Source organism: Astatotilapia calliptera, chromosome 17 (assembly GCF_964374335.1).
Source record: "Astatotilapia calliptera chromosome 17, fAstCal68.1, whole genome shotgun sequence".
Classification (NCBI taxonomy): Eukaryota; Metazoa; Chordata; class Actinopteri; order Cichliformes; family Cichlidae; genus Astatotilapia; species Astatotilapia calliptera.
The window spans coordinates 5,426,593-5,450,811 of NC_137438.1; the positions used below are offsets into that span (position 1 = coordinate 5,426,593).

At 40.5% G+C, this 24,219-nt stretch overlaps 1 protein-coding gene across 3 annotated transcripts in view; it reads right to left on the bottom strand.

The window, feature by feature from the left end:
* ptprz1b (protein tyrosine phosphatase receptor type Z1b) overlaps positions 1 to 24,219 on the bottom strand; it is a 70,711-nt gene that overhangs the window by 5,384 nt on the left and 41,108 nt on the right. The window contains exons 3-21 of one of the 3 annotated variants that reach the window (XM_080291209.1): positions 16,417 to 16,596; positions 14,685 to 14,836; positions 14,502 to 14,597; positions 14,287 to 14,353; positions 12,820 to 12,977; positions 10,702 to 10,852; positions 9,639 to 9,823; positions 8,532 to 8,658; positions 8,292 to 8,344; positions 7,681 to 7,933; positions 7,460 to 7,536; positions 7,117 to 7,300; positions 6,572 to 6,775; positions 3,326 to 3,470; positions 3,147 to 3,235; positions 2,970 to 3,055; positions 1,965 to 1,985; positions 182 to 278; positions 4 to 86 (exon numbers count right to left, since the gene is read on the bottom strand). In XM_080291209.1, coding sequence (XP_080147335.1) covers positions 4 to 86; positions 182 to 278; positions 1,965 to 1,985; positions 2,970 to 3,055; positions 3,147 to 3,235; positions 3,326 to 3,470; positions 6,572 to 6,775; positions 7,117 to 7,300; positions 7,460 to 7,536; positions 7,681 to 7,933; positions 8,292 to 8,344; positions 8,532 to 8,658; positions 9,639 to 9,823; positions 10,702 to 10,852; positions 12,820 to 12,977; positions 14,287 to 14,353; positions 14,502 to 14,597; positions 14,685 to 14,836; positions 16,417 to 16,596 — 2,408 coding nt within the window. Of the gene's footprint in view, positions 1 to 3; positions 87 to 181; positions 279 to 1,964; positions 1,986 to 2,969; positions 3,056 to 3,146; positions 3,236 to 3,325; positions 3,471 to 6,571; positions 6,776 to 7,116; positions 7,301 to 7,459; positions 7,934 to 8,291; positions 8,345 to 8,531; positions 8,659 to 9,638; positions 9,824 to 10,701; positions 10,853 to 12,819; positions 12,978 to 14,286; positions 14,354 to 14,501; positions 14,598 to 14,684; positions 14,837 to 16,416; positions 16,597 to 24,219 lie in introns of all 3 variants that reach the window. The other 2 variants (XM_026146604.2, XM_026146605.2) reach the window with 2 other exon arrangements.

Consider the following 24,219-nt stretch of genomic DNA (forward strand, 5'->3'; position numbering starts at 1 on the left):
TACATCAACAAAGTTAGCGTTGATGTAGTCCCCGCATGTCCCATCTCTGTCCAAACTGTTAGAGAGCTTAACTCTACTGTGGTCGTCTGAGACAAGTAAAAAGAGTCATTAGCAACATTCCTGCTGGCTTACACAGTTAAAAGTTGAACAGCAATGCAGTGAACAGTGAAGGATGACATACAGGCCAGTATGTTGATGTATCGGTTCTTGTTTTTGTTGTCAGGGTGGTTAGAGCTGTCTGTAGTAATGCCCATGTCCACTGTGCATGCCTGCACCTCCTGAAACACACAATCCAATACTAATAAGAATGACAGTAATTACTCAGATGAACACAATGAGGCTGTTTTTCTTACAAGCAGGGAGGTTTGCATTCTCTTCATTTGCCACATTACAATGTGAAGGTCAGGTATATAGAGAAGCTACTATAGGAAATAACAAGAAATAAGCACAACTGAATCATATCAAATCAATTTCTGTCTCTCTACAGTGTGCCTTTTGTCCCGTCTCCCTCCCATCGCACCCAATAGCAGATGGCCGCCCCTCCCTGAGCCTGGTGTTGCTGGAGATTTCTTCTTATTAAAAGGGAGTTTTTCCTTCTCACTGCTTCCAAGTGCTTGCGCATACAGGGTCTTCTGATTGTTGGGGTTGCTGTAGGGTCTTATAATACAAAGCACCTTGAGCACCTCTTGTCGTGACTTGCTGCCATACAAATAAAATGTAATCAAATGAGAGGAGGAGCTGTGTATAGATTTAAGAGAACAAGAAATAAAATCACCCCATGGGATTGGACAAGTCGCCATAATACAAATGTTTTCATTCTGTGATGATGACCCCATATTTAAGCCTCATATTGCAAGCTCTGGGAGAGAAAGGCGACTATTAACAGCCAGTCCCAACAAGCAGCAACCTCGAAGAGCTTCCTGGAGTGGCCACTTAAAATTAAGCATGTTTACATCTTGGCAGACAAAATAATTTTGGTCTCTATAGCTGCTACACCTTTTATGACTTTATGAATTGTACTTTTACTTTATTTTTATTTATATAGCACATTTAATAAAAAAAAAACAAAATGTTGGCCAAAGTAATTTACAATGATAAAAAAATATTACACAGTAACACATAACATCAATAACAAATAAAAAATACCTGGTAACCGATGAGTAAGTAGATAAACAGGTAACTCTCATGCGGTGTTAAAAGTGAGTAAAAACGTGTTGAAGATGGGATTTGTAAAGATTGACGGTCGGGGCCTCTCTAATGTGGAGAGGTAAATCATTCCACATTTTCGGCGCTACAACCACAAACGCCCGGTCACCTGTATTGAATTGTATGAAACTCTTGTATGAATTGTACCAGAATTAATTTGCAGTTCACCTTGTTAAACTTTTTCAAGGTTTAAACATAGGTGGCTATAGCCATTAGCCAACTGCTAGGCCACACCTTAGCTAGCTTGAGACATGGACGTAGCATTCCTTTCTGTGTTTGTGCCTTTGGAGTGATTGAATGCAGCCATCTAACAAACAACATGGATTACTGTCTGGTTAAGTGTGCTAGTAGTCCTTCGAACAAGTCTATCCTTCAGTTTTTGGTGAATATATTTTATTTGCCTGTTTCTTTCTCTGTGCATTGTACCCATACAGTCAAAGGACACAGGTTGCTAGAACTGGCGGATGGGTAATCAAAGTTACTCTTATATTTCTCTGTATTTCTGCCATTTTTACTGACTTCCATTGCTTTTATTAGAAGTGTGTTTAACTCGCACAGGCGACCATATTATTGTGTGTAAAACATGGCGAGTGCAGTAAAAGAAAAATACATTTTCTTCCCAATTAAAACATCAATATGGAACGCTAAATTTTAAAATGTAAATTTTAGATTTTTTACAGTTGCAGTTACACTTGTAAAAATCAGGCCAAGAAAACAACAACAGCTCTGCAACAGGAGAGGGATGGTTGGTGTCTTACCTCATAGGACTCTTTGACAATCTAATGGAGGGTGGTGAGGATGCAGAAAGCACGGCGATGGTGGAGATGAGAGGAGAGTGGGATAGGGGACCAAGATGATGGACAGACAGACAGACAGACAGGGAGTCAGTGCAGGTACAGGATATAGGGGTTCAGATACACACAGAGAGGTGTGTTTAAAGTCCACAGCTCCCATCTGAGCTGTGGACTTTAAACCTGCTACTATGTAAACCATGTTTTGTTATTTTACAAGTATAATTATAAATCAGGCTAGTTTTAATGTAATGATATAGAGAAAGTAAGCAAATGTAAGTCCCCCTGGCAGTAATAAGGGAGAAGTAAACTTTATCTAATCCTATCTGTGTGTGTTTCTTAGGAGGTTCATGCTAGGAAACAGGGGTGACTAATGCCATGCAAATGTACCTGTTGAAATTAATCCATGTGTTTCTCTCAAACCATTAACCAACATTCAGATATGTCAATACTCCACATAAGACTAATATCTCTTTCTTCACATTCTAAACAAGCTAAAATGGAGATTTTAAAAGCCTGAAAGTCAACAGGTAGTTTGCAAGTAGCTGGCCTAGCATTGACAACCTGTCTTTCAGTTGTAAAGTCCAGTTTTCAGGTCAACAGGTTTAAATTTAGAGTCTGGTGTGAGAAGAAAGCTGCACGGTCATGGTTAGTACCAAAACCTTCCTGCATGTTGATGTTGCACATGGGCGTTACACATCAACGCCATGCTAAATGATCTGCCTAAAGAACGTGATGTTAATAGAGATATGGAAGAGCATTAAGGGGCTATGACAAATGAAATACTTATACACATGGACCAGAGCTAGGTGATCTATTTATATGCTGGTTACGTTTTTGTACAAATCCAAAAACAAGAAAATTTTTGTAAGTCTCCTAAAAGCGCAAACATACTGTAACTCACTAGGTTTTTTTTAAAAACAAAAATATCTTCTTCTGAACTCAAACACTGTGACTGGAAATGTCACCGACCTCAAATTCCTTGGAGAAAGTGTTGGTGGTCTGGAGCTCCATGACATGCTTCACAAACTGCTTCACTGTCAGCGGCTCGTGACCATCTGGAACACAAGACTGAATATTAACTACATCCTGGTCACCTCAGCCTAACAGTTACAATAAGACTACTAGGGGATCCTTTGAGCATGTCACCTGTGGCCAACAGCAGGGGTGTAGATGGAGCAGATACAACTTTAGGCGATGTGTCATCTGGGTAGAAATTAGCTGCCTGGAAACAGTTTCTGTGACATACACACAGACATAAAATCTGAAGTAAAGTGCAAGGGTGCAAACTATACAGACAGGCACAGTATGTTTAAGTTGGCACGTACCTCCAGTAGATGAGTATTCCCACTAGTACCAGCAGACAAAGGATGGTGAGAGTGGATACGACAGCCAGAGGAATGACTGTCCTCTTCTCTCTGTCCACACCCTCAACAAGTCCGACCCGAGACTCGTGGCTGCTGTTGCTTCGCTCTGTAAGAGAGTAGAAGACAAGTTTGAAAGTCAAGAATGAACTATGAATTTAAATTGCTATTATTTACAACACAGAGCAACAGTTAAGAGCACAAAAAAACTTTACATAAGAATTTCAAACTGTTCCCCAAAGGTTCCTGTGAAAAACAACTGGTCTGGAATTAAGTGTGGATCTAATGCCCACTTTTGGACATAAGTAATCATACTTATAAAGGTGGGATTGACTATATTCCATTTAAGAGGAGCTGTTAACAAAGCTTGTCTCAAATCACCAGTACTTTTCCTACCATCAGAAGTCTGTTATCATCTTCTAAGATGACATATCTAGCATGTTTTCAAACTGTTTCCTACCATGGATGTATTAAGAGAGCTGAATATACTATCAATCAGATTTCCTGTCTTGCCACAGAGAAGTGCAATTTTCTCCTCGAACTCCTGAGAAAAAGCTCTGGATCTTCACCTGCTAAAGATTCAGACCAAGCCAGAACCAGTTGTCAAACATTGTAATGTGCTGTCTGCAATCTTACCACATAACGCATAGTCAGTTGATCCAGATTTAACTGTCCGTGTCTCCACCAGTAATATTGCTTCTGTATTCTACTTGATTATTGACTCTGATCAAGGTTAAATTAAGAGAAGTCCACCACCTCAAACCTCAAACAATGGGCTGACCTCCCAGCCCATCGTTCCTTCAGTGGGCTGGTTTCAGTCATTATGCAAATATACTGTTTATAAGGTTGGGGAAACCTGCAGTCAGCTGAGACTGAAGAAGTTACTTGGATGAGTGACGAAACGTTTCTCCCACTGAAAACGCTACGTCCAGATGAATCAACTTTTGGAGACCTCAAACCTAGTTAGCTGAAATTGGACTTGTATGCATGTCACATTCCATAACAAACAGCCAGGGCTGTGTCAAATACTACAGTATTTACCTTCCAGTTGCTCCTCCGTTGCCTTGTCGGTGTCCGTCAGTCTGACCAGAGGAACAAGAGGTCCCAACTCAGGGTTACTTGCACCATCAAACAATAACCCATCTACACTGGAGAACTCGTGCACACTGTCTTCAGCTATGCCTTCTTTGTCCTCTTTAGTACCTCCTTTTAAGTATTCTTTATTCTCAAAAGTAGATTCAACCCCTAAAAATGGACCTATAAGGCTTTTGTTTTGATTGTGTTTATAAATTCTGTCACCATGGCCTTGTTCTTCACTGTGGTCAAATAGTATGGACTCTGCTTTTTCACTTTTTGAAAAATTGCCTTTAAGACCTTTGGCATTATTGTCACCTACAGTTCTAAAACCCTTTTTACTGTTATTAAGTACCTTTAGATTTTCTCTAAAGTCAAGCCCATCATGCTCCCCAGAGCCACTGACATCCTCAGCTCCACTTCCGCTATCACCATATATTGTCGTTCCTAATACACTTACCACTATCTTTTTTTCTTTCAGCATCTCCTCAATATTTCTTAAACTCTCATTTCTTACTCCCCTTTCTCTTATATTTTCTCCTTCCTTTCTGTTTAGCTCGCTTTCATTCTCCCGTATCTCATTCTTTGACTCTTTTTCATTCTCATAGTTTTTGCTTTTTGTTACATCTCTTTCATTGATCACTGATCTGTCATTATCAGTGACCATCTTAGTTACTGCTGATCTACTTTTGTCCTCGAAGCTAATAGTTGAAATGTCAAACACTGAAAATTCAGTTTTTACTGCAGCAGCTTCATTGATTTCCTCATTGAAGCCATTGCTGCCAAGGCCAGAGCCTGATCCACTGTCTTCTGCTGAACTTTCTGACAAATCCAGACTTTTGGAATTAAAGAAAAATGTTATTGCACTGACATTGTAGTTATCAATTTGTTTATCCGCCCTGGCTTCCATTTCTCCTATCTTGCTATCACTTTGAGAATGAGGAGACTTGTTTTTTTCTCCATCAGCAGTGTTTGTTTTTGATGGGTTTATGGTACTCCAACCAGAATTAGGAAGGGAATAAGTGGCAAATAATTGATCATGTGAAGACGTGGTAGAGAATTGAGGGTTTTCTACATCAGTCTGCAAAGGAACAAAAGTGGGCTCTTCAGAGGACTTGTCATTATGATGAACGATAACACCACTTTTCCTGTTTTCATGGAGGGCAGGAAAAAGATGGAAGATGGCAGGGTCTTTGCTGAAGGGTGTCTGTAATGGAGGGATTACACTGGATAAATCTCCTTCAGCAGAAAATGCCCATTCAGAGACTGTTGCAAGTGCAGGGTTGATGATAATTCCCTTTTGAGTGTTTTTGAAGCCAGACGAGGCATCAATGGTCGAGTCTTCAACCGTCGACGTGGCTGTATTTGCTGCAAAATATTGCAAAGTCAAAAAAAAAAAAATCCAAGACAGAAAGCTTACAGAAATATCTCCTTTCATTTTGTGTTTCTCAAGCCAGCAAAGATGGAAGCAAAGGAAAGAACTGTTCTTCATTGAGTGTGCGAAAATTCTCCATAAAGGGTACTAGCAGATGAGGCACCCTGGAGATGAAGCAAAGCCTTCATTCTTTAAAGAGGACAGAGGAAAAGAACAACCACCAGAGTGCGCTGTTGAGGCGCAGAAAGAATTCAGACACAGAGAAGGAGTCCCAAAGCAGACGATAATCACCAAGCTCGAGTGGATTCAAGTAGATTACATTGAGCAAGGAAAAAACTTGACCTTCTTGAGGTATGTGCTGAAAGATTTGCAAGAGTCAAACATATTTAATTTCCGGACCAAAAACCAAAGCAAGAAAGGAAGCTGCTGATCATCACTCTAATCATCAAAGCCAACATAATTTTCCTGGCCATCATAATTACCACCACCACATTATCCACATCATGTCACTAAACAACTGATCAGAGAGCGCAGCAGTGATTAGCTACACAGCCACAGGCCATTAGAGGAGAAAAGCAAACAACCACCACACTTAAATCCAGCTTTCCACCACAGAAGAACTTAATCATGTTCCTATGCATTAAAATTCATCAATATGACAATTCACAACTGCTTTTATTAAGACCTGGAGATCAGTTTTGGTGTTTTATTTTGTCTAATGGTGTGTTTGATTGATTCCTAGAGAAGTTGTTACATCTCACCATTGAACATGGGCTGAGTCGTATGCATCAGCACTCTGAGGAGAGAGGAGGTAGTGAAGGACTTGTAAACTGAATCGGCAAGTGTGTTGCTGGGGGTCGCCGTCTTTTCTGTGATCCAGAGAGATGAGGAGGGTAGCGTTTTTGGCAGGGGCTCATTTACAGGGGCATCGTCATCTTCAGAGGGCGGCGGGAAGGCTTCGTCCACTATATAACGGACAAAATGATAAATAAGAAAAGATGGTGTAAACTGAACCTGTCTCATTCTCAATATGTCTCATAAGACACGTTGTGCCGAAACGATGTTCCAGAAGGTCTAAATGTTCTACAGTGATTATAATTTCAGGTTTAGTTCATTTTAAATGTAGACAAACAGTTTCAAACTGAAACTAAACAGTAAAAGATTTACACCACTTGGCAAGTGCCCAGCGGACTTAATCTTCTGTTTGTACCTGTTAGATTAAACTCCCTCCTCACTCTGCGTGACAAGCTGCAATAGCAGAAACAAACAGAAAGAAACAAGAAAAGCACTTATTCTCTGATCTGACCTGGCACTGCAGAGGCAGGCGTCGTTGGAGGGGAGGTGATGATTTCCTGTGGAGAGTTGTTGACTGTGTCTTCATAGAAGACATCTGTGATGTGGATATCCTCCATAGGAGTTGTGTAGAGCTCTGGTGAAGCAGAAGGGAGGCTATTTCCACTGGCTTGCTGTGGTGGGCCTTGATCTCTTGTCTGCGAGCAAAAGATACAGTGGATAAAAGAACAGATGAAGAACTGAATTAGGTTGAATGAAAAAAATTGTTGCTGCAAGTAACAGTGAGTCTTTATGTTTGTTCAAATTAAAAGTTTTAAAGTGAAAAAATCAAAGTAAATTGCGGTATGAGCAACTACCTCATGTGGCAGCACTGACAGCGATGCCTCTTCTGTGATTTGCCGGCGAATTGCTGGCAGAGAGGTTGTCCGAACAACTGGAAATAGGAAGCCTGGTTGTTCAGTTAGCTCAGTGGTAACCCATATTGCGCTATTGCCCTCAAAGCCTGCATTAGTGAAAGGCTGGTTCATCATCTGGTCACCTTCAATCCAGTTCTGATCCACATCATGTGATTTTTTACCCTGTTTCTTTCTGACATTCTGAGAAACTGGGGCCTCGGTGGGTGTCTTCGGGGTTGGAGTGGTGCCTTCTTGGACTGGAATGTTCTGGCTGGCTTGGGTTCGGTCTGTGGGCTGGTTCTCATGATATGAAGGTTGGTTCTGGTAAACTCTGGTCTGCTCCAGTGGAATCGCCTCCACTGGGCTGTTGTCCTCTGAAGCTAAATGCATCGGATTCTGCTTCACTGGCTTCTCCCATCTGACTATGGACGAAAGCTTAAAAGAGGAATAAAAAACAGGTATGTCATGTGTATACTGTGTTTATAGGAAATTAGAAACAAAAAAATGAAGGAGTTTTACAATTTCACCTCTTCCTCCTGAAAAGAGTGAAAAATTACAGTAGGATTACTGTTTATTCTGGTAATCCCAACTCAACATGTCCCTCAAAAAGTCCCTCACAACCTTTTATAAAGCTCTCACAGCCTCTACAAACATAATTACATTAATCTGCATAATAATTAGATGCACTGATTTTATTGCCGACAGGTCAAAAGTCAGCACTGCAAAATAATTGCACAAAATTCAGCTCAATTATGTGGTCAAGTGAAAACACAGATAGCTCAGACAAGCTTACCTCCCTGTTTCCTTCCAAATCCTTTGTGACAGCTTCAGGGTCAGAATCGCTTTCTAAAACAAGAAGGAAGGAAGGAAGAAAGGAAGGAAGGAAGGAAGGAAGGAAGGAAGGAGGGAAGGAAGGAGGGAAGGAAGAAAGAAAGAAAGAAAGAAAGAAAGAAAGAAAGAAAGAAAGAAAGAAAGAAAGAGTTAGCATGTAAAAATGTGCTCTCACCAGGAGCATGCTTGTGTGTCTTTGTACCTGGGTCTTCCAATGGCATGTCCACGATTATCTGGTCGCTCCATCGTCCTCTGAGTCCATTGGTGCAAACAGCCACCACCTGGACCACATAGCTGCTGTTGGCCAGCAGGTTGGAGATGATGGCACCCTGCAAATTTACATGTTAGACTTATGTTAGATCCTTTCAAATGGACCCTCATTACCAGGCCTCTGGAGAACTTCAAGACATGTTGGCTGTGTCCAAATTCAGGGGTAGCATGCTTCGAAGGACCCTACCCTACGTGGAGTGGATAGGTTGGGTCCTTCGAAGCATGCTACCCCTGAATTTGGACACAGCCTTTGAGGAGGTAATTTAGCCATTTAAATCAGCTGTATTGGATCAAGGACACATCTAATACCTGACACCGGCCCTTGAGGCCTGGAGTTCCCCCACCCCTGCTCTAAGTGAATTCAATGCGAATCCTCTTGAGTCGAACCGAATGTCTTTTTACAATGAATCTGCAGTCACAATGACACTTTTAGTATCTTAAAGATATACTTAACCCTCTTAACAGTTACTAAGTATCTATTTGCATTTATCTGCCTGTTCACTTGCTTCTTTCTACACACAGTCACTCATCTTTTTTCATGTACTCTCTCTCAGAATTACCCACATGGATGACACATGACTCCTGGATGTCTTTAAGTATAAGGAAGTTAAATTCACCACCACTATCACACTAAAACAAATATGAAACTACAAGTCGACAATAAAAAAAATAATAAAATAAAGACTGGAAATGAAAATCTCCGAAATCTGAAAATCTTGTACTCTGAAATACAAATACATGGATATTGTTAGTCACAATAAGGGATGTTCAGTGACTCACTGACAGGCAAAAACTGACTGTCACCACCAACAGCAGCAGCTGAACTATGTGAGAGATACATGGAGAGGAAGAGCAGATGGTAGGAATGCTTGATTTTCACCAAAAGTACAGGAAATTACTGTAATTTCTATCGGTTACCTATTTATCAGTTTAATATTGCTGTGTGGACAGTAGATAATAGTACAAAACAACATGAAATTACACATCCAGGCGCTGTTTTTCAGCATTTTGTGGAGAGATATAAAAAGATCTTGCATACCACATCCTGGTCTCCGTCGGTCCTGTACTCCTGCTTGCGCTGGTCTTGGCCCTGCAGCTTCTGGTATGTGACAGTGTACCAGTCGATGGTTGTGTCATACACTGCACGGGGACGCTCCCAGGTCACCATGATGGTGGTGTCGTTCTGAGCATCAGCCTGAACATTCTGTGGCTCAGAGCTGCAAGCTGGAGGCAGTGCACAGAAAGACAGGTTACTAACATGAATAGCATGCAAGAAACATTTTTAAAAAAAGAATGAGAAATAAAGAGATGATAGCAGCAACTGCAAGTAAACATCAAGTATGAGCACACATAAACGTTCCCCACATTGAGTTCTGAGTTTCTGAGGCAACTTGATATTAATCAGCTGCTGAAACTGGGAGGCTGAGTGTATGCGTGTGTGCATGGGTGGATGAATTTGTTACAGGGACAAAAAAAAGCCTTTCTGAATTTCTGAAAACGTTATTTCAATTTCAAAAAGAGCTGCAAAATAAATTGCCTGCACTGAGAGAAGCAGGGCCACTGAATTACAAAGTCGAGCTGCTTGGCAACCCAAAAGACCCACTTTATTTCAAGGTCCCCTTTATGAAAATGGAGAGTGCGGTGAATTGTATCTTTTGATGATCATAATCAGGCTAGCCTTGAAGGACCACATTACAACCATAGTGGATGCAGAAGATGGGCAATATTTTTAGTGGAGTGAAAAAACATAAGATTAATAATGCAATACTTATACTGATCCCTGAGCGGTGATCCAATTTTCTCCTCCACGCACGCAAAATTTGGTATAAATTAGATTGGTGAAAAGCTTCAGAGACTCTGAGTCAAACTCTTTAAAACCTAATAAGGATGTTTTTTTTTCACAATTTAAAATTATAGCATGCTGTATTGGGATGGGGGTGAATAGCATTGTATCTCAATGTCTTACTTTTGGAGACGCTGGTAAATGCGACTATTAGTGTGCACAGTAAATAATCATAAAAAAAACTTGTAAAAAGGTCAGTAAAAACACATATGATGGATAAATGGATGGCAAACTTTTCCTTTAGACTGTGATGACATACTGGGTGTGAGCACCTCCTCGACTCCAGTGTAAGAGGCAAACACCTGACCCATAAACTGCTGCTGCTGCTCTCTGAAGTTGTTCTGCAGGTAATCCGTCAGCATCACATAACCAGCCTGCTCCATAGTCATCACTTCACAAAACACCTCAAGCTGGTGGCAGACAGAAAACACACAGAGGTAAACAAAGAGAAAATGTTGCACATCTTCCTGCTAATCTCTATCAGGCTGCTGAAATAAACCAAAAGTGATGCTTCTGAGTGTTTCTCTGTGTGTGTTAAAGTGGCTTGTGTTGGTGCCAGGCTGAGGCAGAGAGGCAGCGCTGCTCTATTTTTGGTTAGCATGAATATGCCTGTGTCATGCCTTGCCACACTGTTTCAATCATGCATGCACTCACAAAACACACACAAATATTCATGTACAATACACACGCAACCATTCGCAAGGCCTCATTCCCTCTCCATTACTCTGCTGCAAAAGTGATGATTATTACACGGATCAATTCGTCAAGTCAGGGGTCCTTAAGCGTCGTCAGTCCAGAATCAAAATGTAGTAATGCTGCTGCGTCAGCCCGTGATGCCATGTTTACCGGATTACCCTGCTACAAAACCCTGCTCTGTGCAGTTTGACTTAATGTGTCACACTGCATCGCTTCAATTCAGCATTTTGTTTTATTTTGTGCAGAGATGTCAAAGACAATTGACCTGATGCCAACCTCACACAACAACCAGACACAACTGCAGGCAGTTCTGCTGTTTTGTTCATGCACATCATGTGCTGTGCATAGGGCACCAAGTGCTGGAGGGGACGCCAATACAAGATAATGAGATATATATAAATGACAGGCTGACACAGACCTGTCTCTGTATGCGAATCTCAAACCTGATCAGGTGATAAAATAAATAACAGTAGCTGAATTTCTTGCTTGTAGCTGTTTGTAGGAGTCTTTACTTCTGACTTAATTAAATACCAAAGGTCCCGAAATGTAAACACGTAGAAGCATCAGCATTTTCATGATTATATAAATAATGCTGTAATGTATATTTGAATGGTTTTATTCTATGTAGTATTTTTTTTTCTTTTGAATAAATACCGTAAATGTCGGGCTATAAGCCGCTACTTTTTGCACAAGCTTTGAACCCTGCGGCTTTTAGTCAGGTGCGGCTTTTCTATGGATTGTCCATGATTTTTGTCATATCGTAAGACGATTTGTTTTGTGTGTTCCGCTGTTGTACGGCACTACGTTGCCTGGCGGAAGGATCGGGGTTCAAGAGTGGTATGTTAGTCACATGTCCGTCCGCCAGGCAACGTAGTGCCGTACGAAGTAGCGCGAAAAACAAACTTCAAAGTAGCGCTACGCATTCAGCGGGAGGCGTGGATGATGAGCGGCGATAAACTTGCAAGTTATGCCCAAAAAGCAAGTTATGCCCAACTCCACCGGTGGATTCTGACAGCGTGGAAAAGTGTGAAAACATCCACGATCACCAACGGATTTTGAAGGGCTGGACTGCTGCATGATGGAGAGGAGGACACCGCCACGGCCCTTCTGAGGGTGTTCGACTCTGACAATGAGGATTTCTTTGGTTTTGAAAGTGACAACGAAGGAGAGAAGAAGAGTGGATGACGAAGCCATCATGAGCCTGTTTGTATCCGACACTGGAGAAGAGGACTTTGGTGGTTTTAGTGCGTAGGAAGAAGAGAAAGATGGTGGTGAATGACTGACTTTTCTTCTTGTTAAAGCTGTGTCACTGCACCTGAGCCTAAAAGGTAGGCCGAATCTATTTTTCTGGTGTGCTGTAGGTTATTGTTATGTACTACATGTGCAAATATGTACCCATAACTTGTTTTTCAAAATATTAATAAAAGTGATGTCTCCAAACAGCCATCTCTTTCCTGACAATTCCCTTTGTGCATATTCTCTTACATATGATAAGTCAACATTGAAACACCTGCGGCTTTTAGTCAGGTGCGGCTAATGTATGTACAAAACAGGATTTTCCCCTGATTTTAGCTTGTGCAGCTAATATTCAGGTGCGCTTTGTAGTCCGGGAAATACGGTAATTCAGTGTTACATTTGGCCAGTTTTGGGGGTAAGCGTGTGTGTGATTCAGTGTACTTACCTGTGTTTCCGATATGGGCACAACATGCTTAAAGACAATCCATTCCACCATTTCAGTGCATGGGGGGGAAGTCAGTGAGCCGTTGTAGATGTAGTATTTGTCTGTGTTATTTGGCAGCAAGGACCTCAAGGTGAATGCCTCCACTGACCCACTCTTACCTTGCAAAAAACAACAAATAGCAAATCTTTTCTACAAGCTGCAAGAACATCTTTAACATTTTAAAAATATCCCTAAATGTTGTTCTCTGGTCATTTATAGCACTCCTTCATAATTTTTCTCAGATTCATTCTGGTTGTCGTGCACTGTTTACCTCAGCTGTATGTATGACTGCAGTCATTCTGAGGCTGTGAAGGTTTGCAAAAGAAGTCCCATACGAGTCGATGAGTCAATGAAGCTCACTTCTGTTTAATAACAGCTGCACTAAGGTGAGTTGTTGATATTCTGAACTTTTCTGTTGGTAAGCACTGTTGTTTTTGCTGCTGTTAGCTGCTGTTAGCCTCGGTCAGTTGCTGTTATCAGTGAAACTTTCTTTAAAGCGGATCCAACATTGTTAGATTTGGACACTTAACAAATAAACTCTTATACAGTTTGAGAATGTAATTTACCTGGGGTTAATGTTTATCAGAGGGGAAGTGTGATTTTTATTATGCTCGAGCCTAATGCATAACTTTAGCTAATAACTAGTTGTTGTTACTGCTTATCTGGCTTGTTTTGAGTTGGTCTGGAGACGGAATGGAGTCTAAGCAGTCTCATAATTAATAGCAATAATACTGGGAGTAAATGAGCATTTCTATGCATGTTTTCATGTATTAGAGCCCTGACTTCAGCCTAGGAGGTGATGCTTCTGGTGAGGAGAAAGAAGATTGAGGTAGAAATTAAGAAATAAGGAGGGGAAAAACAGCAGTGGTGGAGTAGGCAGATAAAGAAAGACATGATGAGAAAAAGATGATGAAAATATTGTAGGGTCTACCTTACAATATAAAGCGCCTTGAGGCGACTGTTGTTGTAATTTGGCGCTGTATAAATAAAATTTAATTGATTTGAAAATATGTTAAATGGTCACAAGAGTTTTGTGATCTTTAAATTTAATTTATAAGACATACTACATATGTGGACAGTCTCTAGTCACACATATAAAACATGATAAGGCAGAACAGTGATGTCTAGCAGCGCTGCTTCCTATGTACTTTTAATGGATTAATTCTTTTTGAGAACACAAAACTTGCTGTAAGAAGTAATTTCACACTATTTGATGTATATTGAGTACAACATTCTATCTGAGCTCAAAAGAAAATATTTACTGTACCTTTAAGTGAAAAATTGAAATTAGGCCTGCTTTCCCTGATTACGTGTTTTGGGTTATATTTGCTAAAACATACGCTTTTGTTTATCTCTCGATTTGATAGCTTGATATTTAATGTTCATTGTTCACAAGCTGCAATGCACTGTCCTGTAGCTTCAACCTACCAAACCTGCTGACAGTGTTAATGGCTTCCACAACAGGAATTAAGTTCTCATTATCATCCAAGCTAATCTGCAGACAAAAGCACAAGCTATTATTGAGGATCACATAGACAAACAATGACAATATTACATTTACAGTATCTGAGGAGAAACCGATTGGACCCTAATAATGACACTTTAGTTATCAGGTGATCAGGTCAGTTATCAGATCAGCCTACCTCAAATAGCACAGCTAAGGCAGCCACCCTTCCTTCTTTCTCTATAGCTTCATCCAGACTTTGGAACTCCTCTGAATTGTAACAATAGATCTGCATCTGATCCATAAGAGACACAAAAGTTATCACGGTGTAAGGTTATTGGTTAAAAAAGCCAAACTGATGCTGTGCACCACTGTCCTTTACCTCCAGAGGGTATTTCATTCCATTCAGACTGTGTTCAGACCCATCTGATGTTGCATTGCAGCGACCCCAGTGGAAGGTGATTCTGCCAACACGAAACCTGGACCTCAGCCCTCCGCCACTCACAAAGAACTCCCCATCCACATCGATTGCCACTAAAATGCACAATAGAACACAAGTTTAAAAGAGTTTCACAGAAGCCAAAAAGGCCGATCATCAATCTTGTTTAGGCAGGACTCATTACTTATATGTATTCAGTCTCTCCTAACTTCAAAGTATGTCTTTAATGTTTGACAGCCTAAGCAACAGATTAGACAGTAGTAACTTTTAATTCTGAAACATACTTCTCACCTCATAAAAATTAAAAACTTCATGTGATCAAATTTGGCACAATCACCCCTTCAAAATTATCTTCTAAAAAAATTAATTAATTAAAGAAACACTTTTTAATCCGAGTTTAGCATCAAGCCAGTTAAACCTCTAGCATATTGATCTGGTTAGTTAAGTGGGAGAGGGAATTGTTAATCAGTTTCAGCTGCGCTAGAGCAGCAACAATTTAAAAAAACAATAACAATTTTTTTTGTCATAAGCACCACAAGGCTGGGCTCGAACCTACTTAGTTACAGTGTTAGCATTAGCATTACGGTCTCAGAGAAGAATCAATATGCCAGTGTTATACTGGTTTAGGTGCTCACACAGCATACTGCTACCAAGCAGAACAATCACAAGCACGGGCTTATGAGATCAAAATCTGATACATCTGAGGCTGATTGGTTAGGTTCCTGTCATGGCCCATCAGCTGAATACTGGTGATCACCAGATCAATTGGTATATCACTTTCTACTTTGCTGAAAAATATCTCACAACATAATAAAACATTTTAATGAGACTCTGTAGGCTATACATTTCTCTCATGAAAATCCTGCCAGCAATGGAATATCTGTTTAATATGCAATTTCCTCTCAGACAGAGCAAGAAAGGATTAATTTTGGAACCATTAACATATACAGAGCGCACACAGAAGCACACACTCCCACAGCCCAGGCAGTATTGGAAAGAGGGTGATGATAGCTCAGCCAGCTTTCATTTGTTTATCAGACCAGACATCACTCCACATGTTGCCTCTCCTGCCTGTCTCTTCACATCGTCCTCATTTCATGCCTTCCCTCTCTATACGTTTTCCCTTTGCTCTTTTGTCGCCTCTTTTCTTTTGCTCAGTTTCATCTCTGCCTCTTGGCATCGATCTTTCTTTCTCCACACGGTCTCCCTCTGCTGCTGTCCCTCTAGTTGCATCGCTCTCAATTACTTAGTCTCTTTCTCTTCATCTTCCTTTGACTTGTTCTGCTTTAAATCCTAGCTGCGCTCTCCTTCATTAACCTCAGAACTGTGAATCATTTTTTTTGTGGTATTTAGAAAGTTAAGCTTATTTCCACAGCCAGAGATTAAGATGTTGTAATTTCGAGCTCCACGAGTATGTCAAAATCATTGCCGTAAATTGAACTGACCATATATTGTATCTCTACCTCATGTGCTCGCTACTTTAATACTTTAATAAGCTGGTGAAATAGTTCAGTAGAGATGAACTGGCTTGTCGTTGGACAGGACAGAATATTTTTTTAAAGAAAATTAAGAAACAGCACTGGTTAAGGTAAAAAGATAGATGCTGGAAATTATACGTATTAGGGTCAAACACAAACAAAAGCACACAAGGGACAGTAGAGGGCTATCAACATACCAGTCTTCCCGTTGTTGTGAATGGTGGTAGACTCTGCTGTCAAGCTGTTCCAGCCCTCCAGCTGTAGATTCTGGTACTGCAGCCTAACCTGGGTAAATGTCTCGTCGATGTCCACAGGAGACTGTCTGGGACTGTTACAGGATGGATACTTCTTACCCCACTTGCGCTGGTTTAGGGTACCTGTATACAGTATGGAGAAAGTGGATTAGTGCTCATAAAAGCTATTAAAGTACAACTGTTACCACCAGACAATATTCACACGAAAGGCAAGGATTACACCTGTACATTGTGGTGTCACAAAACTAAAAGGTAAAAATACTCAACAAGGTCTCATATATCATAAAGGTAAAAAGTAATACTAAAAAAAGACAAAAAACAAATCATCTGATATCACCAACACGTTCTTATCCCATAACGTAACATACGACGCCATGTGACAAATGTCGATATGTTACACTTTCGGCCATCCAACCTGTCTGTATGTTACGTGTTCGGAAACACGAGAACCATTTGGAATGAATCTACAGATGTATATTTATTTTCTCATCAATAATCGCTTTGGAAAACACTATCTAATACGATTAAGATTGTGGTTAAGGTTAGGGATAAGGTTATGGTTGGGTTAGGGCTGGAATAAACAGCTGGAACATGTGTTACCGCCAGAAGTGTCATTCTGTTGGATTCCATCCACAATCCGGTGCTCCTCATAGGGATGCGACAGGTTACCTTTCACGTTTCTATGGGATGCCTCGAGACGTGACAAATCGTTGGTAATGTTATGCGTTGAGAATGAGAACGGTCTCATACCACTGTTAAAGGTATTATTTTTCATTTTTGGCTGATCATTACAATTTAAATGAGTGCTAGAATAACAACTGTACAAAAACAGTAGTTAATAACAGTTGTTACTAAATGTAACTCCTGTTCTGTGAGTAGGCACAAGGCCACTTACAAGTTTAATCACTGAATGTGTGGACCCAGAAGAAAGAAACCACTTCTGCTTTGTGCTAAAAAGAAATCTTCCCTTTAATGTACAGTTCAGTATATTGCACAGTAATGTAATGTGTACAGTACAGTTTAGTGGTCCATTCAATTAGAATGTATTGTGTCAGTTTCAATTTTTAGTCAGTTCAGAGCAGACGGTCAAACTCAACAGTAACCAATTGGCATCAGTCAAACTTTATGCTAGCATTTTAATTACTCTATATTTTAATATTGATGTGCTGTGGTTGAAGAGATGTCTTTTTTTAAACAAGACTGTATTTTTCACATATAAAGATTAAAAATAAAAACTAAACAAAAACACATTTGTAGTGAAAAATGCAACATGAATAATCCCAATGAGGTAAACCAAAAGCAGCATTCCTCTTTTTTGAGGGAAGGAGTTTTATGCTAATTTTCACCAGCTCAAATGTCTTTGTGCTGTGAATTATTATTTATGAGACCCTGTCAGAATGTACGTATATGATGATTTTCTGAATTTATCTACTGCATGACACATACTCCGCATTTAAATCCACCTGTATAATGACTGTTTTCTGCTTTGGCTACATTTGCTTCATATTCAACATTTATTTAATTTTGTTCATGTCTGAACTGCACCTTTGTATTTATTAACAAGATATATGTGCAAGTGGTTAAAACATTACTTGTTATGTGCAACTTATATATTACTAGTCATGCATTCAGGCACACACAAGTACATGTTTCTGCATAAATAAATGTTTTAATTTATTGTGCATCCAAATCCATGACATTTACTCAGTTCCTCCAGGCATATCTAGGGAAACGCCCGTTAAATGCATTTATTATGCTGACTAAACTTACTGAGCTTTCTGCAACGCTGATAAATACCATAAAAGATAGTACTGTAAATATCATATTTTACATAGGTTTTACAATAACAACTGGGACTTTACTTCATTCTTTTCAATCTGATCCATTAAAAAAAAAAAAAAGATGAATGCATCAAATATGCATCTTTACCAATAACAATTGAGCAAAGACCTATTGTGAGAATTAACATTTCTGCATAATGAAATTGCATAACTAGACGCTTCTTTTCTAAAATATAATCATTAGCATGTGTATACTTAGTATAGTATAGTATACAGTAAAGACAATAAGTCTAACGAGGTCAGAGCAGATGGTTTAACTGTAACTTGTCACACATGACCAAACAGCTATTGGCTTTACATTCCTGCTTGCGTGTGTGAGCATGTGTGTGACGGAGAGAGCGTTGATCGAAATCGATCGCTGTGATCCTTGTTTCGCTGTGCCCTCTTTCAACAGCTGAATACGGAGGGTGAAGGCAGGTGCTTTTTTTCTATCCAAAGATGCCACATGTACGATAAGCAGTTGTGTTACTTTTTCCTCTAATGCTGTCGCCCGGGGACACAGCTGAAGCGACATTCACTCTGCTGTTTTCCAATATAATACAAAATTGAATTTTTCAAACCACTGAAGGGGATTCAGTCACCAATCAACAACCCATTTTTTACAAGCTGAGATTTGTGACCCAATTTGTTTGTGCACTGACCACTCAGAAACCCAACACACAACAGCATCTATCTCTGCATCAAGTATAGATTGACATATGACCTTCAGTATCCGAGTATAATGCTACACCAAGAGACTGTGGAGACTGAAAACCTCAGAGCTACCTCCAGCTCCACTGAGGAATTATCGCATTCTCCAGCCATTCTACCAGTGTATTAAAATCAGCTAAAGGGAGCGCACTTAGTGGCTGCCAGTGGTGTCACCTTATAACCTGGTTCACAGTCTTGGTGTGTGTGCTAATGGGTGTATGACAATCAAATTGTAAAGTGCTTGAATAACAAGCACAATATAAATGTATAGCTGTTTGCCAAGTTTAAACAAGCAGTAAATGGGATGATTTTTCAGTGTTTGCTGGTGAAGCTAAGATAAAACAGTGGTATCATTCTTTCCAAAAGAAATATTGGACTGTCCCTTAAAGACTCTTTAAAGTGCAACTGTGATTTAAGCATATTTTAAGCCTTTACATTGGCTAAGATTTGAACACACAGTATCTGTCACCAAAACCTCAAATCCTACTTTACTTCACTGACTGCAGGCAATCAAAGTGGAGTGCTCTAGTTAAAAGGTCAAAGCAGAATGCTGGTCACACTGTTATTTTGGTCCCAGGTTTAATGACATAATTTTGCATTTATTCTTTATGTGCATTACTGATGTTTATTCACACGTGGGTGTCGGAGAAACATCTCTATGTATCAATAAGCACATCACCCCTACAGCTTCATCTGTCAACATCATAAAACATACACACATACACAAAAACAAACAAACACACACACACTCACTCTTCTGACATAATGCTACCATGGCAACAAGTAGCTGACAGGTTGGTGAGAGGAATAAAAAAAAAATCCCCTGAAGCTAGACTTGGATTCAAATGAAGACAGGAGTCTTCATTTGAATCCATAAATACTCACTCGCACACCAGCTCACACTCGGTAAAGGAGTCAAACAGATGATTAAATATGGAAATTACATTTCATATCTCTGAGTTCCACTTGCTTTTTCAGAGTAATACCAGAAAAAAGTCAGCCAATGCTGCCAGTGCTACTGGCTGTTGTTAAAATCATATAATGTATTTTTTTTGTCAACATGTGTTTTTCATGTTTTAATTTTTACAACTTAGAAAGATGAATTTTAATGATTTCTACTCATTCATATAGCATACCAACACAGCCACCACCACAGACATTAAGGCAAAACTACCCTTCAGCCTCCATTGACATGTAACCTCAGTAAAAAAAATTCCTGATGAATTTAGAGTCTCAGATAACAATGTCAAGTCTTATTAATTTTAAGGTGGAGATATGAGTTTTTTTGGCAAGTTAATAAATGCAGTAAGGTGCGCTTTCCTACAATCTATCTGTAACAGGTAAGAGGAATAATGGTATTTACTGTATTCATTCTTAGCAGAGTGGCACAAGTCCTTATATTCCATTTAAATTGAAGCTCTAATAAGTTTCCTGTGCTCAGTAATACAGTGTTTTTATTATTTCTTACCGAGGTGCTGTAGAGCAAAAATATTTGACCTAAGTATTTATTCACTGATGGATTTTTTAAACAGGAATAAATATGACTAAACACGACTGAAAGCCAACAGTTTGTTTGACATGGACAGATCCTTGATCTTATATAAAAAAAAAAAAACTTTAGTTACCCATATTTTAAACCTCTGGGGCCTCATTCATATCGCCGGCATACACACATAACCAGGTCTGAAATATGTATAAAACAGTAGTGTTCTGTCAGGGTCTTTCTCCTTTCATCTCAGTATTGTGTCAGAAGTCTTCTCACACATCTATTTCCATCACAGGTGATGGATGGGAGACTAGCATAGTAGACAAGCTTACATTGCTTTCACTGCACTTGAGTTGAATTGAGTTTCTCCTGTTGACCATCACAGCCAACATGTGTAACATATGTAACTTGTTTACCATGTTAGTAAAGAAAGCTTCAATGAAGGAGAAGGTAACTCCTCCTGTGTCAAACAGATTCCACAAACGCTTTCAGATTAGCATCAAGTTTAACCAGCTGTTTTTCTAATACAAATCCTACTGTAGATATTGAAAGTCAAAGGCTCAAGCCTTTAATTCACCTGTTTTTAAATAAATATATTTAATATACTTCGGTAAATCAAAATGTAGGCCTGTGTTTCTGAGCTGATTGTAAGCAGAATGTAAAGTGTTTAAAATGAGCTCACAATAATGCTAATCCATGTAACGCTGAGGAGGAATATTTATTTTTGCTGCTTTGTCTGGAATTTGCCAATAATACAGTTTTATTTGTAGTGAAGTGTTTTACATCCAACCATTTTATTGCTTCTTCTACTAAAGCAATGTTTCCATCACCTCACACTATTTTCAGCTAATAGTAAATGGCAACACACACACACACACACACACACACACACACACACACACACACACACACACACACACACACACACACACACACACACACACAGTAGTGAACATGCTCCAGGTACAAAACATGTCCCAAATTCTAGCATCTTTAAAAACCAACCTGATGGATGCACAGCTGGTTGAAAACTCATGACCCATGACAAAACACAAAAATTATAATACTGTATAACTGTTGTTTTGCATTGTGTGGTACATTTTCCTTTTTAGTTTGTCGTTGTTGTTCATAAAGAGAACAACAGGTTTTAAGCTGCTAAAACTGATTCATTTGCTTCGAAATAAGCAATTTGTAATTAATTATTAGAATTGTCATTTAGTCATCTCTGAACTAAAGCACCACAAAAGACAGATAGAAAGGAAAGAAATCATAAATAAAAGTTATTTTTCAGCCAAAAGAGCAGTCAGCTGTTAAAGTGGTCAAGACAGAAACCATTTACACCTGATGCTGCTGCTCCTTTTTATCCCCAGTCATTTGAGCTCACCTCTCACTCAGGGGAGGAGAGAAAACACAGGAGAGGAGGAGAGTGGATAGATGGCAGAAAGAAGAAAAGGAGATACAGCAGCAGAGGGCAAGGAAGCTAAAGTAAGAACAGAAAGAGGAGCAGAGAGAGGATGATATGCAAGACAAGTGGGAGGAACAGAGAAGCACAGAATGAGACAAAATGAGGACAGCAGTGTGCATATGTGCAATGAGGTACAGTGCAGATGTGTTTCAAACAGCACAGGATGTGCACATAGACGTATGGCATGTTTGTGTAGTGTGTGTGTGTCTGTCTCCCCTCGCCCACGCTTACACCAATTAAGCTCCCATGGACAGCATAAACACACAGAGAGCTGATTTCACTGTCTGTCAAAGGTTCTGCACTGCCGAGTGAGCGAAGTGTTCGGAAAACATGCGGGATTATTACTCTGAATAATGTAGGGCTTGACTTTTTTAGTGAGTGTCTGCTCCTGTTTGCATCACTGGCGGCAAAGATAACTGGATATGTATCAAATATTAAATACCGAAAAACGGCCTCTGGTTTAGTTTAACTCGCACTGCCTATTTCGAATCTGCATTATCGTCTGGCTGACATAGATAAAACACCAGTTAAACAGCTTAACCTCATTTCATGCACTGAGAGCCCACTATTTCTCAAAGGTCCTGGATGTAACATTTTATGTACTTAAACACGTTCTTATTGCTTTCATTACCCGCTGGGTTGTTTATCTTTTTTGGCAGGGTTTTTTTTAATCATTCTCTCTAGAAAATGACAGAGATGAATGAGCAATTTTAACAAAAGCTGTAAAGCTGTGAAATCGATCTATTGTACTGTCAGTTTACTGTTTATTACCTCATATCAAACATGCCCAAAGTTTCTAACAATGAGGTCAGCATATGTGTTTTTTCTCTATGACCCCCATCCACCCTGCTGTTAAAATCTTCTGTTTGTAAGAGGCAACCAATGAGAAGAAAGTCGGATTAGATTAGTATGGGGGCAGGGAGTAGATAAAATGACTAAACCGAGGCCAAATAAAGATTATTTTGGACTGAGACTAATGTAAAACTATAACATGAAGCTGGAAATCAGCATAATTTTGGCAATGAAACTTCCCTACTTGATTAACTTACATTAATATTACTACGTTGTAGTCATCTGAGTTTTCCGTAACCCTCCCAATTCAATGCAAAATCCTAGCTACGTTAGCCACTGTAGGAAAAACAACTATGGTTGTTGTTTGTCTGTAGTGAGTGTAGGAAGTCTGTTGCTGTTTAGATGCTAGAGAAGATTAAAACTTGAAAGTAACCCAATGTGTTAAGTGATGTTCACTTATGTCAGATGACAACAATACTGAGGTCCGATGTTGAGGATGTCCTGAACTGTTTTTAACCTCCTAAGGCCCGAACTCTTCCACAGCATGCATTTTTAATTTCTCTTTGATATTTGAGCTAAGACCCTTATGAAAAGGACACCGAGGGAACAGTTTACCCTGCCCGGGACAGGGTTACCGGGGCCCCGCCCTGGAGCCAGGCCCGGGGAGGGTGCCCGAGGGCGAGCGTCTGGTGGCCGGGCCTTAGTCCATGGGGCCCGGCCGGGCACAGCCCGAAGAGGAGACATGGGCCCATCCTCCCGCAGGCCCACCACCCGCAGGAGGCGCCATAGGGGTCGGGTGCATTGTGTGCCGGGTGGCGGCCAGGAGCGGAGGCCCTGGCGGACTGACCCCCGGCTGCCAAGACTGGCAATAGGGACATGGAATGTCACCTCTCTGGTGGGGAAGGAGCCTGAGTTAGTGCGTGAGGTTGAGAGGTACCGGCTAGATATAGTCGGGCTCACCTCTACACATGGCTTGGGCTCTGGAACCAGTCTCCTGGAGAGGGGCTGGACTCTGTCTCAGTCTGGAGTTGCCCCTGGTGAGAGGCGGCGGGCTGGGGTGGGTATTCTAATATCCCCTCGGCTTGCTGCCGGTACGTTGGGGTTTTTCCCGGTGGACGAGAGGGTTTGTTCCCTGCGCCTTAGGGTCGGGGAACGGGTCCTGACTGTCATCTGCGCTTATGCGCCGAGTGGCAGTTCAGAGTACCCAGCCTTCTTAGAGTCCCTGGGGGGGGGGTGCTGGACGGTGCTCCACCCGGACTTCAATGCTCACGTGGGTAACGACAGCGAGACCTGGAGGGGCGTGATTGGGAGGAACGGCCTCCCTGATCTGAACCCGAGCGGTGCTCTGTTATTGGACTTCTGTGCTAATCACAGTTTGGCCATAACGAACACCCTGTTCGAACATAAGAGTGTCCATAAGTGCACGTGGCACCAGGATGCTCTAGGCCGTAGGTCGATGATCGATTTTGTAA